Consider the following 16,215-nt stretch of genomic DNA (forward strand, 5'->3'; position numbering starts at 1 on the left):
ACTCGAGCCCTCGTCATAATGCACATCTCTCTGTGGTACGGCAGCTTTCTAAGATGCGGTTCGAAGAGTCGATGATGCCTAGCTGCATCTACCCGAAGACTTTTGCTTCTACCGCAGTCGGGTGCTCGCATTCAGTGGCATCTGCAACGATACCAATCTGCCAGCGACGTCTGTTACTCTCCGAGTTACTTACCGCGCGATCGGAATACTCCCAGGTCGGGTAAACGATTGCTGCGCAGGCTCTTAAGGCAGGTCTCCAATTCCCGCGCAGGGAACAAGCCGGGCTGAGTCCGCAAGGGACCCCAGACATCCCGGGTAATGGCGCGAAATGGTCCATGAGCCCTCATAACCTGGATATTATGCTCGTGAGAGCGAATATCCTGGGTGAAGGAGATTAGACCTAACTACGCCGGAGCAGCCAGAAGGTTTCCGCTTACTCCAAGTCCTCTCAGCAACCAACTCGCTAAGTCTTCAGGTCTTGAGCAACCTCGAGCGGTCCCTTGACAGCTCAGTTCGCCTGGTACCAGCTGGAAGTCTCAGACACTCGATTTCACAAAGTTCAGGGTTGCCGTAGACCATTCTACCAAGGAATTATCGAGCGCACGTTCTTGCGCCGGCCCGAACGCCTGGAAAAGTGTTTGATCATCCTCCCCGTGCCGCTGGATCAGCCACAGTTCGGCAGCGGAGCTTTCATCTCCCGCTCACGAGATTTTGACTTTTGCGATCCGTGGGCAGACAGCCATCTGGGCTGAAAGCTTCATTGTACAATTTTCCGTAGAATCCTGCCAATCGGGAGTCGCCGGCCGCTGTGACACGACGCCCCGGCCAGTTCCTTCTTGAACAAGAGCGTACTGGGTTCTTGGCAAGATACTGAACCCCATTACGTTCGTCCCGGACCAATCACGCTACCAGTGACAATTTGCTTGTAGTAGATGTAACCTGTTACTCAATCCCACTCCCTGCTTAGATGCTAATACACCTGACCTTGAAAACAGAGCGGGTATCACGAACACCATGAAGAATTGCTTACAGACCTAGTATAGAAACCATCACAGCCGCAACGACGAAGATCCAGCTCCCAGGACCAGAAAGCCTTATGCTTGCCGCGGAGACGCGGAATGCTACCTCTGGAACTCCTACCTCTTGCACGCCATCCACCCTGCAAACCACGGTGCACCCATCCTCTCCTCTCTTCCTCTTCCCACCCTCACACCCTTCCTCCCCACACATCCCTCCCACCGGCCCCGAGACATTAAACACAACCTGCACCCAAAGCACCTGCATCAGCGCCTCTGCGCCCACACTCATGTTCCCGGACCAGCTCCCGCCATCACTCCACAGGTTCATCACCAGCCCCGATGGTTTCCGTGGGACGCTGTACTCGCTCCTCGCTACCAGCTCCTCATCCATATACCACGTCGACCGCCCCGGCAGCCAGTCAATGCGATGCGTCCGCCACTCTCGCCAACTCCCTAGCCCCGTGACGGGTAAACTGCTCCCGGGAATCTCCTCCCCGCTCTCGCTGTCCACGGTCGGCTGGTTCGAGTAGCGGATCGTGCTTGCAGCGTCGGAGGTTAGAATCTCGATGTCTGACTCGTTGGTGTCGTCGACGAAGGTGAAGAGGCCGGCTACGGCGCCTGGGTCGCCAGTTATGCGCGCGCGGAAGCGGACGGAGGCGTGGAGGAGGTTCTTTTGCTGGTTCTCAATCTCGGCGGTGGATTGGAAGGTGGGGTGGCGGGTGGTGCGGAGGGCAAGGTGGGTGGTGTAGGGTTCGATGTCTTCGGAAGGGGTTTCGACGTCGGAGGCGGAGGTGTTGGGTATGGCGGCGTTGCGCTGTGCTGTAGAGTGAGGGGATCAGGTCAGTATGGTGTGTGCTTGGTAAGGGGTCTAGGGTTTGTGAGGTGGGGGAGGACGTACCGATGTACACATTTGCAGCCGAGTTCTGCATCCTTACAGGCGCCTCCACCGTAGTCTCTTTGCCCCAACTCATGATACCCCAGTCCTGATTCCACTCCGTACCGTTGAGCACATCCTGGTATGTGTCGGCGAGCTCCTCTGCTCCCAGGTCTTCATCCTCCTCTAGCGACGGAGGTATGCTGGTGAACTGATCTGGAGAGGAGGCGAGGTTGCGCCAGTCGTAGAAACGGTGGTATGTGAAGTATACTGGCGACGAGTCGGATGAGATCTCGTAACAGCCGCAACTGGGGGAGTTGTCTTTGGAGGCGGTTATCAGGTCTGCGGAGGCTGCCGCCCGAGTCGTGCGGAGGTTTAGGGAGAACAAAACGAGAAGAATGTCGAGGGGGCTCATTGAAAGGTTTGATAAAGAGAGTATACACGAGGAAGCATGGGTGACTTTTTTCTAAAAGACGATAACCAAGAGACTGTAGATAGAATGATCCAACTCACAAGAACAATGGATTATTAGCAGTTAGGGACTCATGTAAGAAACACAGAGTACGAAGCCATCGGTCCAGGTGCAGCTATTCTCCAACGCTTACGGTGGTGTGAATCCGCGCTTACGACTAGTCGCCAAAGGTAGCGCTTGACGTCGGCCCCCCTGAATTTAGTATCAGGGGTGACTTGCGTCCGTCCCTGACGATCACCAGGGGGTCGTCCGTTTCAGGGGCGACTAGCAAATATTCGAGATGGCAGCATCCACACGTGACATTAAAGACTGAAAATGGAGCCCTGCTTGGACAATTTGAGGCATTTGGGGGAGGAACACAAGGTCGGTGTATGCAGGTCAGAAGTCATACCCTACGCGAGCGTAGCGAAGGATCTCAATGCGGGTTCACCTCAGGCTCTTCTCCGGTGACTTCTGTTGAGAAGCGCAGCGATGCTGAGCCAGTAGATCACACTATCACTTCAATCGTGGTAAGACTGGAGCAGTTTTCGACGGATATCTATCAAGTTCCCTTTCCAAGAATACCGCCAATACTCCATAGCTATTCTGTGCATGTAAACCCTTGGGATGGAAAAAGGCGAAGGCAAAATGTCAACAAGGAACACCCAGGTCGCCAAAAGCGCAGTATTATAAATACCTCCAGGATAGACAAACTTCCATCGCCCAAGAAACAACCAGAATCCGCCAAGACAACTCCAACCCGCTCCGCCCTGAACATGAAATAGAGCCCTCGGCCAAGGGGAGAAGGACGAGTTCACCTTCAAGAGAAGTAACCAGATAACACCGTACCAAAATTCATATCATCCAGAAAACGACCGTTGAGAAACAAGACGAGCTATACCGCCTGCCAAAAAAGACAATACCGGCTTACGCAGAGCTGATGATCCTGCCGTCAGCGGACCGCCGGATGCCCGTCGCATACTTCGAGACAGGCGGCTCAACAGATTGCATCTCTGACTCAGCGCCCTCGTACGTCTCCTCACCATGCTCGAGAATCCGGGTCGGCACTTCCGGGATATCCTCCTGCTTGTACTGCTGCAGGCTGTGCCTCTCCGGCGTCGTCGACTGGCTCGCAATTGACATCGAGGTGCTTGATCGGTTGTGCACCAGATCCGGTGTAGGTGGGATGCTCGAGTGGACCTCTGGATGAAGGAAGCTAGACTCATCGCCATACTCGCTACCTTGGCTAGCGCTTCCAGGCTCAGAGACCGACAAGTTGCGCCCATGGCTTGACTTCGCGACTGGCGAACCATCCTCGACATCCGCTCGTTGAGCGAGCTGCAGACCCTCGACGGCGGCAGCGCATTGCTCCGAGATGTTTCGGATGATGTACGCGATCGCATCGGTCTTGTCGCGCAGATGCCTGTCCGCGACATCTGCCATGGTGATCTGTGACAGGCGCTTCCGCGTAACAGGGCTGTTGAGTAGTCTCTTCTCCATATCAGGCGAAACATCCTCGGCGTCCAAGTGCTTGATGTCCACGCTGGACCGGTTGAAAGCACGGCTAGATCCACGAGAGTCCATGCCGGGAATGCCGCGGATGGTGCCCACTTCGGACACATCCTTTTCGCTCACTTGGTCCCCGTGTTTTTCGGTGTTGGAATCCTCATCCTCGACCTCTTCAGGAACATCCTCGAAACCTTCCTCAATGATCTCGGAGATCTCGGGCGCCGACGACAATGACTTGACGATGTGCTCCATGTGGTGGGCTTGGCCGTCGATGAGCGCACGAAGATGAAGCACCACTCGCTGAGCTTCATCCCGTTGGCGGAGGATGGTAGTGTTAGTGTGCTGCAGAGCAGAGAGCTCTTTCTTGTTGCGCTTCCTTTCCAGTTCGAGCTCCTCGGCAATCTCCTGTTGCAAAACAAGCGCCTCGAGAGCATCGTCCCGCTGCTTCTCCGTGCCAGACAGACGTACGGTGAGGCGAGCAGCATCATCTTTCTGCTGATCGATGAGGCCAGTAAGACGGCGGTTCTCGCGCTTGTGATTCTCGATCTTAACCTTGAGGTCCTGGGTCTCTTTCGTGAGCTGTTCAGCAAATGCTTGGAACTTGAGGAACTGTTGCTTCCAGCTCTCAAGCTCCTCGACAAGGAAGTTGTTCCTCTTGGTGACCTTAGACAATTCGGTGTCCATCCTGCCCTTGAGATTGATGAAATCTTGCCACGCCTCCATAGCATCTCTGGAGTACTGGTTACGCTCGCGGACAAGCTCGTTCAGATGCCTCATCGACACCTTGGTCATCAGCGGCTTCTTCACCTGACCTCCGAACAGAGCCTTGACGCCAGTGTTTCGGCCCTGGGGACAAGTAAGTTTTCTAAGTCCTGCAATTCAGCAAGGATGAGTGCTTACCAGCTTCTCGCAGACGTGGTCCATAATGCCCATGACAGCATCTTGATTCCACCAGGTAGGATCTTGAATGCTCTCAACTTCACCACGCATGACAATGATCTGGCCAGCAGGAACGAGCTTGCCCCCGCCGTATGCTGACCGGAGATGCTGCGGCACACCAGAGGGGGACACCTCGCCATTGAGCGCTTGGGTCAGGCGGCTGATCATCTTCGTCCTTTGACCAGGCGTGAGAGCTGTCGGCGGGCTGGAAGTGAGAACAAAGTTCCGATCAAGATCAACGACCAGCGCGTCGCCAGGTGCTGTGAAGAGAGTACGGCATTCTGCTGTGACTCCAAGGATGTAGGGCCCCGGTTCCTGGACAAGTTCGTGCACGTGACGCGCATGAACGACTGGAACATAGAGGCCGCTCCATTCGTAGACGCGGACGCAAAACCTCACTGTCTCAGAAGCTACAGTGAGCATCGCTGGGTAGTGACTGACGAAGATGATGCGTCTTGTCGGTGAGACTGCCGCCTCGAGCACGCCTACAATGTTCGGTATAGACAAGCAGGTGAACAGCGGCCACATTGCGAAGTTCTGGAAGCCAGTAGGCGAGGATGGAAACTGATAGCAAAGAGCGTAATCCTTCATGTCGATCCTAACAAGGTCGTTCAGTCGCGGCGCTGGGAAGCTGAGGATGCGCGAGACCTCTTCAGCGTGGAACAGGTTGGTCGCCTTGTTCCAGTGAATCCACATGCCGCGCAGATAGTCTCCCAGGAGATTGTAAAGAGGATACCTGGAGAGGAAACTCAGGCAGTAAGGAATCCAGTAGGTCTCCTCTGGCGACTCGTAGTAGTCTGGCTCGGTCCTCTTCCGCAGATCGCGGATGGTATCTGCCCTCTTCTCGTCGGCTCTTGACCACACACGCAGTGCGATGCCATACAGAGTTTGCGAAGAGTCCTGTTGCAGAACGAAGGAGTGGTGCACGCAGTGAGGCTGGCTCCTGCCAGTGCAAATCTCAACATCGTGAGGAAAACATGCCTGGAAAGTGTGAGTGCACGTGAGCAGACTGTCCGGCATGGTCGGCTCCATGCTCCACCAGGAGATGGCTTACCCGCATTGCTGCATGCAACGACTTCGCGACCTCCCTGTCTTGCTCCAGTCTCGGGCTGCTTCCTAAGATCTCAGGCAACCAGAATTGACCAACGGCACCCTTCATATGGGTGATCTTCCCTTGAGCCGTTGCCGGAGCCTTTACCCACTGCGAAGGCTCCCGGCCGACACCGCAGACCATGTAGGCATGGGTAAGGGTTTTCGGCGTTCGTTGTCCTGGCTTGGTGTTGAGGGTCGAAGGCAGCGGTTGAGTAATCCTCGAATGGAGCGAGGAATTCCTGCTAGGGACGATGAGACTGTCGCCCTGGGCAGCGGATGGGGGACGGTCGCCCGACCGCGGACGGGAAGTGAGTGAGGGCGCCATTGTGGACACTCGGTATTTCTGACCAAAGCAATCGAACACTCTCCCGCACAGCGCAAAGGACCGGCCTGTGAGCGCGATGGAACTGATATGGACGAGCGGCAGATCAGATTGACATTAGACTACGTCGGAGAGGATGAGAAACGACTCGTGGTGGGCTGCCGGATAGTGCAACGGCTTGATAAAGAATGAAACGAGCAGCTGAACGGAGCCCCAGTATTTTTTGCAATTGACAGGCGTTGTACTCGAAGTGACAGAGTGAGAGGAGAAAGCTGGGCGAGGGGAGCAATTGAGGAGGATTCGCTGGGCCTGCCCTGGCGCCGCTGGCCCAAGCTGATGGGATGCTGAGATTTGTTTGAGTTAAGGTAGCGGCCACTGACTGCCTTGCGACCCATGCAGCAGGAGCAAGTCGTGCAAGGTTTGGTCGGGAAACGCCCGGGACTCCACAACAAAGTCCGCCATCCACCTTCGACCGTCCTGCACATCTTGCAGACGACGACAGCGAGAATCACTCGTTGGACTCGTTAGACTATGCTGCTGCTGCACACTCACAAACGCAAACGATCACTGCCACGCCTGATCGCCCCTTGTCGAAGCTGAAAGGCGTCGATGCTGCAGTCTTCGTATCAGATCGCCAGATCGGCCTCCGTGCACATGTTCCAGGGCAAACGTGGTGCCTGCACTCCGTTCGCTTGGTGAGGTGACGAATAGGGGCATTTCCTTTGCGCCGTTCGTCTATGAGGCCCGAGTGGCTTTTTGGAGCCGGCTGGGGGCTTTCTGCGGAGGAGATGAATACCTAGGTACTCGAGCACCTGTGCCTGCCGTTTACTTTGCCTGCAATGCTGGAGTCTCTGACAGCTGCCACATCTTAGTGATTGGACTGCGGTATGAGTGGTCGAGCAGTGTTTTGCGGAGGAGCAAGATCCGACGAGTGGAGGCGAGTGCTCCGTCCTTCCGTTTCTGGCTGGCAGTTTGTCTGTCGGACCAAAAAGGGACACGCGGTAAGGTAACCATAGCACCCTAGAAACGTAGTTGAGAAATCACCGGTACCAATCATCCATTAAACCCTAGAATTCCTCGACCGCTCCACGCTCAAAGCTCAGCGGACCGGTCCTGCCTCGGAGGCGAGTGGCAGACCTGAGGTCGGAGGTTCTGTTGCAGGCATCTTGTACCTTGTCCACTGTTTGACACAGAGACAGGACGCGAGTGATCCGACATGTGCTCGTTGAACTTTCGATTCGAACGCACCTATGGATCATGTCAGTACACAATACATTCTCTTTGACAAGGAGGATGGAGCTAGTGCGCGCTTACTCGCAAGGGCACCGGATTCCCTGTTGCCCCAAGATCCTCCCAGCTAGGTAGGTAGGTACCCAGGCAGCCAGGTAGCCCTAGCCAGGCCCTGGCTCTTTCCGACGGCTGACGGCCAGATCCTTGGGTAAATCTTCGTTTCGTTCTCCACGGCTTTTCCTTCCCGTCCTCGCATCCCGCGCTAACGTTGGTGTAGAACTCTTCGGCCACGGCAGCGTCCTTCCGCTTCAGAGCACGAGGGTAATCTGATCGAAAACGAATACGACTTAACTCAGCCAACTGTAGATCAACATCTGAAGGCCTCTGTGCTAAAGTCTGCATCTGCCATCCCATCGGCATGTCACACAAGCTCGACTGGCTTCGATTACGCCAACACCTGTAAGGAAACAAGGCCTTTGGTCCACTAAACTCCCTGCTACCACGCAAACGGGTCCCCAAGGGCTGCACACGGCCGACGTCGATCCATCTCGCTCGAACGCTTGTTTTCCCGTCCAAGATGGACCAACCACTGCTGAGCGAGCTGTGTAGCATCTGGTGAGTCTTGCTTCTGGTCCGCAGGTCCTCATCTTCGATTACGCGTGCGCCGTTCCCGTCCTTCTGCCTCATGCCCTCACGGCTTCGCCCACGTGATGTTCAACGCTGATCTGCTGGTAGTCACAATGAGGCTCCCAAATACAAGTGCCCTCGGTGCTCTGCGCGCACATGCTCCCTGGAATGCTCCAAGAAGCACAAGCAGCGAGCGCAGTGTTCTGGAATACGGGATCCTACTACTTTCGTGAGGAAGAGCCAGCTTGCCACTCCTGCGGGCATTGACCACGACTACAACTACCTGACCGGCGTCCATCGGGCTATCAATGTCGCTGCTGAAGACGCAGAAGAACGGAGTGTAGATGCTGCGAGTGAAGATGGCAAGAGACGGCGGTATCGCGAGCATCCAGACTTCCGCGCCCGTGTAGCGGCCACTCGAGTTATCATTGATAGAGCTCCTGAGGGCATGTCCAGGCAGAGGATGAACATGTCCCGGTGGAACCAGAAGTATGTAATACAGTTTGGTGCTACACACTCCAAAAACGCATACTAAATCGAACCAAGGCGGAAATGCATAATGTGGACTGTCGAGTGGATTCACGCTGACGGCTCCCGAGACGTGAATGGACGTGACAACGGAGTCTTCGACATAACGCCGCTGTCCGATGCCTACCACGCGCTCCTCGAGGGGAAAATCAAGAAGCGAAAACGTCACTCTCTGGATCTGGGAGTTCAGGAATCCCGCGCTGCATCGAACACCAACGAAGCCGTCCAACGTGGGGTGCAAAAAACTTCAGGGTCAACCGCTCCTAACTCAAACAAGGATTCTTCCCAATCGACAGCAACGCCTGGTCAGGCTAGTAGTCCGCTGGACGATATCCAAAAAGTATCTGGACTACCAGCCAGGCTCCCGACTGATGAGTCCACCCAGCCTAAGCCCGACACCTCCTATGGGCAAGCGTCAAGCGCATCCATCAAAGCCGAGTCTCCTGAAGTATCTGCTTACCACTTCTACCTCGTAAAACCACATACAAGCAGCGCCCGGCCCGTGCTTATCCCCATCTCCGGGTCTCAGAGCCTGTTCGAGTGTCTCCGAGAACAGGTCGTGCTCGAATTTCCGACCATACAGGTACTCTCCGACACACCAAACTCACTACCGGACCGCTTCATGCTAGAATCTGACTATCTAGCTCAGTCACAGGCGGAAGCGCAGGAGCTCGACGAGTTACTAGCGCACGTCAAGCAGCCGTTGCAAGACGATAGCGGGCATGTGGGTAGTGATGGCGGAGGCAGTGTCCCGCAGGATGTAAAAATGATTGCGGAGATGCTTCAAAAAGACGTTGGCGGTAGCCGCTGATGTTACATCGAAAGCATTCGACCTTAGTCTTGTCCAAAGTCGGCCATATAAATAAGATCGCATGATCTAACTCATCACATATACTCACACATGCAAAGACTCGGAAACTATGATACAATGCCGTGCCAGAGCCACCCACCAACAGAAGCGCCGGAAGCCCTCACCGCCATCATGCGAGGATGCAATGGTGCGTGGACGCGCATTAACGACTCCCATCTCCTACCCTTCCTCTTCACCCTGTGGCCCACTCTGGCCCTTCGCGAAGCCCCATGACTCCCCGTCTAGCTGGGTATTCCGTAACGTCAAAGATCATAACGTGTGCACATCTCAATACTCTCTCCAATCTCTTACACACCACCTCTCTCCCTCCAGAATACACCCCCTCCCTCTCGCGATAGATCTCACAAGAAATACTCGCCCCTCGTCCCCCTCCCTGCCGGCACGGCGCGCCTGTTATCAGGCACGGCGCTGAAGATGGTGAATTTGGGCTCGAGATCTTCCTGCAGACTCATAATGGAGGCGACGTTGCCGCAGCGGTAGCAGTAGTTTGGCGCTGACCAGACTGTTACGACGTCTTTGTCCTTGAAATGATACTGGGGAGGATTGATTAGTGTTGATCAAAAGAAGGGAAAGCTTTGGGGGCGTACTTTGTAGCCTTCGTTGACAAGCTGGTGGGCGCGCGCTATCAGCTGGAGGCCGTTGACGTGGTTAAACTGCGAAGAATAGTCAGAGGAACCCTAAATGGATTTCCGAGATGCTCGGGCGGACCCCACCTCTGAAGACACCTTGTCGCCGAACAGCCACCCAGCGCCCCTTGGCGACACAGCCCACGTGTCCACCTCTTCCGGATCACTCCACACCAGGTCACAGAACGCGCCCTCATGTGGAATCTCCTGCGCTCGCGCAACAACGCGGATCTGGTCCAGCGTTCTGATCTCGGGACTGAGCCCACCGTGTACGCAGAGGACTTTCCCGTCGACAATAGCGGCTAACGCTAGGAAGTCGAAGACCTGACAGCAGGCTTTCCATACAGATGCGTTGCCGTATTTTTGCTGGCACTCCTCGTAGAAGCCGTAAACTTGCGTGATTTGGCGGGATTCGTGGTTTCCTCGTACGAGCGTGACTTTGTCGGGAAATCTTTGGTGATGTGGTTAGCTTCTCTCCGCCCACTCTGCACATACCCGAGAGAAACAGGCTTCGGAGGTCTGGTAAATGTAAAGGAGGGCACATACTTGGCCTTCAAGCACATCAGCAGCGTAAACGTCTCCAAGCTAAAATACCCCCTATCCACAAAATCCCCTAAGAACACGTAGTTCTGCTTTCCGTTACCCCCACTCCCCTCTACGTTCCTGTTCGCACCACCCTGCGGCGCATCACCCTCATCGCTCATTATACTCCTCCTCCTTGCGCTAATACTCCTCGGCCTCCCCCTCTCCTCATCCTCCTCATCCTCATCTTCCTCCTCGTCACCGCCAGGCCCCGGCGGACTGCTACTGCTCGGCCGGGTGTAGTTACTATCAGCCTGGAACCTGCGCTTCATCTTCCGCTTCGCTTTCGGATCCGTGATCTGCGATGGTGGCTCGATGTCCGCAGCGCTGATGGTCTTCGGGGCGGCGGTCGGGCGCGGAGCGGGGACGGGCGTGTCGGAGGGCATGCCGCCGGCGACGCGGAAGAGTTCGAGGAGGTCGTAGAACTGGCCGTGGATGTCGCCGCAGACGGTTACGGGGGTGCGGACGGGCTGGATGTTGGATTCTGCGGCCTGACTGAGCGCGGGTTTTTCTTTTTGGGACGGGGTTGAGCCGGTGCTTACCTTCCATGAGACATTCCTTGACTATCTCACATAGCCGCTTCATGTCGGGCTCGGGTAGGTATTTGCACTCTTTCGCGGCTTCTAGCCATTCGTCTGGGCCGGCGCCCTTGGAGAGGCGCGCTGGGCCCGGCTGGGGGACGTCGGGGTCCTTCGCCATAGTGATGGAGAGGCCCTATACGGTGATGTGCTGCGTTCGGCGGGTAGTATGTGCTTGATGGAGGTGTATACCGGGGTTGCGATATTGGAGGCTGTCGTATTACGGTCCAGTATTATCTGTACACGAAGATGCACATGCTTATTCAACGTTGCCCTTGACTGCGCGTGCAATCCTCACAGATGTGGCGGCAAGTTGGTCTGTTGATGGTGCCCTTGGTGACTGCGGATCTCTTGGGCGTGAGCTGGCCGAGGATCTGCAGGCGGTCAACGTCACAAGGAAACTTGCAACACCAAACACCCTCCGCGAGTCTCTCGCAAGGAGTACACACAAACCCCCATTGCGCGCTCTTCTAGCTCGACTTCCGCCGTATGGCCCCTCCAACAGGCCCAGCGCAGGCCAACGGCGTCATCCCCATCTCAGCAGCCGCTATCCAGAAGAGCACCGCCGTCAATGGAGCGCCCCGCGGCTCATCCGCCAAAGCGGCAGCCCCACGCCTAAAAGTTGTTGTACGCAGGCTGCCGCCCGGTCTCACACAGGCGGAGTTCGAGGCAGCTGTAGGAGATGAGTGGAGGCTCGGGGGAGGCAAGGTGGACTGGGTTCTTTACAAGGCGGGCAAAGTCTCACGAGAGTAGGCGCAGATCAGTTATTGGTACGGGAACATAAGCAGAAACTGACAGCCGCTTGTAGCCTGGCAAAGCCTTCACGCCCTGCTCGAGCCTATCTACACCTCACCGACCAGAATCACCTTGGTCCGCTTGCAGAAAAAGTCCGCCAGACAGCGTTCGTCGACGCCAGGAACACCACCAAAGACGCCGCGCTGATTGGGCCACCCTCGGTCGAATTCGCACCTTACCCACGCATACCCGGTGGCAGACGCCGCAATGATGCTCGTCAAGGCCTTATCGATCAAGATCCCGAATTCAAGGACTTCCTTGAAAGTCTCACCAACCCAGTTACCAAACCCGCTGCTCCCGACGCGGCAGAGACGCCGGTCGGTGTGAAGGAGGAGAAGATCACTACAACGCCTCTGATCGAACACTTGAGGGAGAAGAAGGCGGCAAAGGACAAGGCTGCAGCAAAGCCCGCCACTAAGCACGCTCATGGAGAATCCAAGGATGAGAAGGCCTCGGAGAAGAAGATCCTCGTGAAAGGAGGCAAAGAGAACGCAGTGTCACCGGAGAAAGCAAAGAAGCCGACTAGGGCAGAGCGGGACAAAGCAGCGAAGGAGGCAGTCAAGGTTTTGAGCAAGGAGGCAGCCGCTACTTCGCAACCAGCTATTGCAACATCCGCACAAGCTGCACCGATACCAACAGGACCCGCCGCCGAGAGGAAGCGCGAGCGAGGCAGCGCGGCTATTGCGGCCAACATACTCAAGCGTGACCTGGGCCTCGGCGGACCGGCTGGCGGTAGACGTGGGAAACGCGATGCTCCACCCGAGGCTACACAGAAGTCGGCAGAAGCAACGGCAGCCAAAGAAGCATCTGCTCCAGTCCCAGCCCAGCCCATCGAGAAGCCGACACCAACGTCTCCAAAAGGTACACGCTCGACCCGGGCCGAACGCCGCGCGCACAAGGCTGGTCTAATCGAGAAGACAAACAGCGCCGAACCCGCAGCAGAGGCCAGCAAGGTCCCAACAGGCTCGGCCGCTCCAGCAATTCTGAAGAGAGCGCCCGCAGCACCAACACAACCACCTGCACAATCCCAAGCCCCCAAAGGACCCGCCTCGACCCACTCCACCAGCAAAGCACCCGCAGCATCCCCATCAACACCCCTCTCCACGCCCAAACCCCCCAAACCCACCCTCAGCGACCCAACCGCCCGCTCCGCCTTCCTCAAACACGCCAACCCCTCCCAAGGCATCACGGAGCCCCTCCTCCACACCGCCCTCTCTGTCTTCGGCGCCATCGAAAAGGTCGAAATCGACAAGCGCAAGGGCTTCGCGTATGTTGACTTTGCTGAGCCGGAGGGCCTCGTCAAGGCGATCAAGGCGAGCCCGGTAACGGTGGCGCAGGGCGCTGTGCAGGTGCTTGAGAGGAAGGATAAGGTGGCTAAGGTGTTTGGACCGTCGCCGGCGCATGCGGGGGCGCCGGCAAGGGGGGGGACTGTGATGAGGGGGGGACGGGGGGGTGGATTTAGGGGTGGGAGAGGCGGGAGGGGTGGGTTTGGTGGGCCGAGCCCTGTGGCTAGTGGTGGTGCAGCTCAAGCTCAGGCTCAGGCTCCGGCTGCTGCTGCTCCGGTTGCTGCGGTTGCTGCCTCGCCGGTACAGCCTGCTTCGGTTCCTGATGCGGTAACTTGAAAGCAGAGACCACAATAGGGACGTAACGAAACGGCTTAGATACTGAGCGTCTACTTCGAGAAAGGGTAAAATGGATTGCGACATGGCATCGCAAGGTGAGCGGACTGCAGCAACCAAAATACTGTCGGAGCCTACTCGATAGCTTTGGGGCAGGTCGCTGCTATAGCACCGGTCGAATGAGTCCCGGCAGGAATTACAGTATGAAGCAACCGTATGCAGCCACTATGGAGCTTCACAGCCAGGAAACATAGCTTCATGGTGTCAATGGCAATGATTATACATGATGTCCCTGTTTTATCACGCTCCCAAAAGCAGCGAAATTGAGTGCATTCTAGTGATGGACAGAGTATAGCTAAGTAGAATCGCAAGCCTGGTCACGTGCTTGCCGGTTTTTAGTATGATTATTGTCAAGCCCAGATTCTTACCTCGGCTGTGATGGTCGTAAAGTAAGAAGGTTCAACGCATCTGCGACCTCTCCTCCCCTTCAATTGCGAAGCGAGGGCCCAGTTCGAATCCGATGGTGTTCGTTTCCCACTCGCTTAGGTAACTAGCGATTGCTGGGCGGACCTAAGCAATGAGATCTACTGTCGAGGGAAGCAATTCTGCAGACGCGATCTCACCACCGGATGGCGGTGCTGGATTACCCGCGCTTGGTAACGGGAGGGGGTTTGTGGGATGTTGGATCGACTTTTTTGCACTCCTAATCTGGTGGTCATGGTGCGTGTGTTTTGGCCCTTATGGAGTTTGAGAATGTTGTTTGTTGTCTTTTCAATAAATGCTATCTCTATATCTAGCTTATTGGTCCATCTATTCAATCTTACTCTTCAATAAACCTCTCTACTACCAGCCTGTAGTAATATTGCCTTGGGGCTCTTTCTAGCGACGCTTCAAGACGACATCTCTCGCTCTGCCCTGTCACTGACCGTTTCGACAAGCGAGCCGTCGACCGGGATCATGGCCACTTCTCAAGCACTGCCCACGGCGATCTTCTTGAGCAGAGTACCTGCTGATTGTCAGTTTGCTGCTGCAACCTCGTGTTGAAAAACTCGAGCAGCCGCATCAATGCTGCCGAATCGGAAACTTACAGCAGATTGTTGATAGGCTGCTGCTGTTTGTTCTCGCATTCTATGCTTCCGCCGATGCAATCTTTCATTTCTGTATGGATACAGAAAGCATGTGACGTTCGATATATGCCCGACAGGCAAGGCTCCCTGACATCCATTGAGGCAGTGCACATGGAAAGGATCGGCGACTGCGCCAATTACTCGTGTCGCTCCACGTTTCTGCCTTCAAGCCTGGCAGATCCAGCTAACATCCGCGAAAGACTTAAGTTGAATCAATTCGCTAGAAGGACCGGTCAATTGCACTCCCCTTCAAAACTGTTTCTCTTCCTGAATGACGATGCGGGAGGCCTGAGAAGAGGCTGTGCAGTGTATATAGCAAACCATATTTCCTAGTTACTCATATTTCAAGATAGGCTACACACCTCACTTTGATCTCTTAATCAAGTTCACCAAATCAACCCTCTCTCTCTCAAAATGGCATTGCCAGCCCTACAGCACCTCCTGCGCGAGCGTGACAACCGTTGGAGAGGCATCACGCGATACGGGCCCTTACTCCTCATACCCATCTTGATAGCAGTGATCCTCCTCTGGATCTTCACCGCCGCGGCCCTCGTCCACAGCGCTACTCACGTCCAGACGCGCTGTTACGGCTCCGAATCTAGAGGCACAAGACGTTGCTATACCTTTCATGGCACAGGCATCGAGTGGAAGAACACAACCAGCGCCATGTAAGTCAACCGGCCTCTCCTCGTCTGCTCCAAACCCACTTCCCCCACCGTCGTCACAAATTGCTCCTGCCCACCACCACCATCTCCCACCGTCCCCCACCAACCGCTAACAGCCCTCTAGCATCCACGTCTTCCTCCGCATCTCGATCCTCATCTTCGAGTCCGTGCACGTCCCGCTGCATCTCTGGTTCTACCTCCATTCACGTCTCCACCCCGCCTGGGCCGTCTCGTTAGCCGTGATTCTCATGGGCGCCTGGTGGTGCTGCGCCACTTGGATCTTTACCTACGACTTGTTATACGAGTACTATGAAATGGGGAGGTATGGTGGTGTACTGACGGCCGCGTGGAAGGGGCTCGCTATCTTCAGAGCCGTGCTGGGGTTCGGCGTCGCGCTGGCCTATACAGTGTATATGGGGTTTGCGGCGCATGCTGTGAAGCGGTGGAGGAGGGCGAAGAAGGGAGGGAGAGTTGCGGATCGGGAGGAGGGGTGGAGGTCGGGGATGGGGAGAGCCAGCGGGGAAAGGGAGGTGAACGAGGAAGACCGAGATGATAGCATGGAGCTGGGGAAGCTGTAAAGGAAAGCAAGATACATGCCATGGTGGGAGAATTAGCAGAGTCGAAAAGTCACGAGTCTACAAAGAGGTTAAACGTCTAATGTATAATCAGTCGTACGCGGCAGAGATGGGCGTCAGGTCATGCTCAAGACGCGACAGGAGAGATCGAGCAGGAGAACGTAATACTATATAATCGCTGGTTAG

At 55.7% G+C, this 16,215-nt stretch overlaps 6 protein-coding genes across 6 annotated transcripts; 3 read left to right on the forward strand and 3 right to left on the reverse strand.

Moving 5' to 3' along the window:
* Positions 1–1,026: 1,026 nt before the first annotated feature.
* W97_06653 (uncharacterized protein) lies at positions 1,027–2,308 on the reverse strand (the record flags this gene model as incomplete). Its single annotated transcript, XM_007784527.1, has 2 exons — positions 1,027–1,838; positions 1,918–2,308. The coding sequence occupies 2 exons, from the start codon at positions 2,306–2,308 to the stop codon at positions 1,027–1,029; spliced, it is 1,203 nt and encodes a 400-aa protein (XP_007782717.1).
* Positions 2,309–3,271: 963 nt separating this feature from the next.
* Positions 3,272–6,209, reverse strand: W97_06654 (uncharacterized protein; the record flags this gene model as incomplete). The annotated part of the gene is made up of 3 exons (XM_007784528.1): positions 3,272–4,699; positions 4,754–5,773; positions 5,847–6,209. 3 exons carry the CDS (start codon positions 6,207–6,209, stop codon positions 3,272–3,274), a joined length of 2,811 nt encoding a protein of 936 aa, XP_007782718.1.
* Positions 6,210–8,013: 1,804 nt separating this feature from the next.
* W97_06655 (uncharacterized protein) lies at positions 8,014–9,402 on the forward strand (the record flags this gene model as incomplete). The annotated part of the gene is made up of 3 exons (XM_007784529.1): positions 8,014–8,051; positions 8,172–8,552; positions 8,610–9,402. The coding sequence occupies 3 exons, from the start codon at positions 8,014–8,016 to the stop codon at positions 9,400–9,402; spliced, it is 1,212 nt and encodes a 403-aa protein (XP_007782719.1).
* A 401-nt stretch (positions 9,403–9,803) lies between these two features.
* Positions 9,804–11,369, reverse strand: W97_06656 (protein phosphatase; the record flags this gene model as incomplete). Its single annotated transcript, XM_007784530.1, has 6 exons — positions 9,804–9,995; positions 10,050–10,115; positions 10,176–10,539; positions 10,635–10,743; positions 10,798–11,154; positions 11,213–11,369. The coding sequence occupies 6 exons, from the start codon at positions 11,367–11,369 to the stop codon at positions 9,804–9,806; spliced, it is 1,245 nt and encodes a 414-aa protein (XP_007782720.1).
* A 368-nt stretch (positions 11,370–11,737) lies between these two features.
* W97_06657 (uncharacterized protein) lies at positions 11,738–13,665 on the forward strand (the record flags this gene model as incomplete). Its single annotated transcript, XM_007784531.1, has 2 exons — positions 11,738–11,997; positions 12,057–13,665. The coding sequence occupies 2 exons, from the start codon at positions 11,738–11,740 to the stop codon at positions 13,663–13,665; spliced, it is 1,869 nt and encodes a 622-aa protein (XP_007782721.1).
* A 1,538-nt stretch (positions 13,666–15,203) lies between these two features.
* Positions 15,204–16,032, forward strand: W97_06658 (uncharacterized protein; the record flags this gene model as incomplete). The annotated part of the gene is made up of 2 exons (XM_007784532.1): positions 15,204–15,457; positions 15,579–16,032. 2 exons carry the CDS (start codon positions 15,204–15,206, stop codon positions 16,030–16,032), a joined length of 708 nt encoding a protein of 235 aa, XP_007782722.1.
* Between the last annotated feature and the right edge of the window lie 183 nt (positions 16,033–16,215).

This window comes from Coniosporium apollinis (genome assembly GCF_000281105.1).
Source record: "Coniosporium apollinis CBS 100218 chromosome Unknown supercont1.34, whole genome shotgun sequence".
In the NCBI taxonomy this organism is placed as follows: domain Eukaryota; kingdom Fungi; phylum Ascomycota; class Dothideomycetes; genus Coniosporium; species Coniosporium apollinis.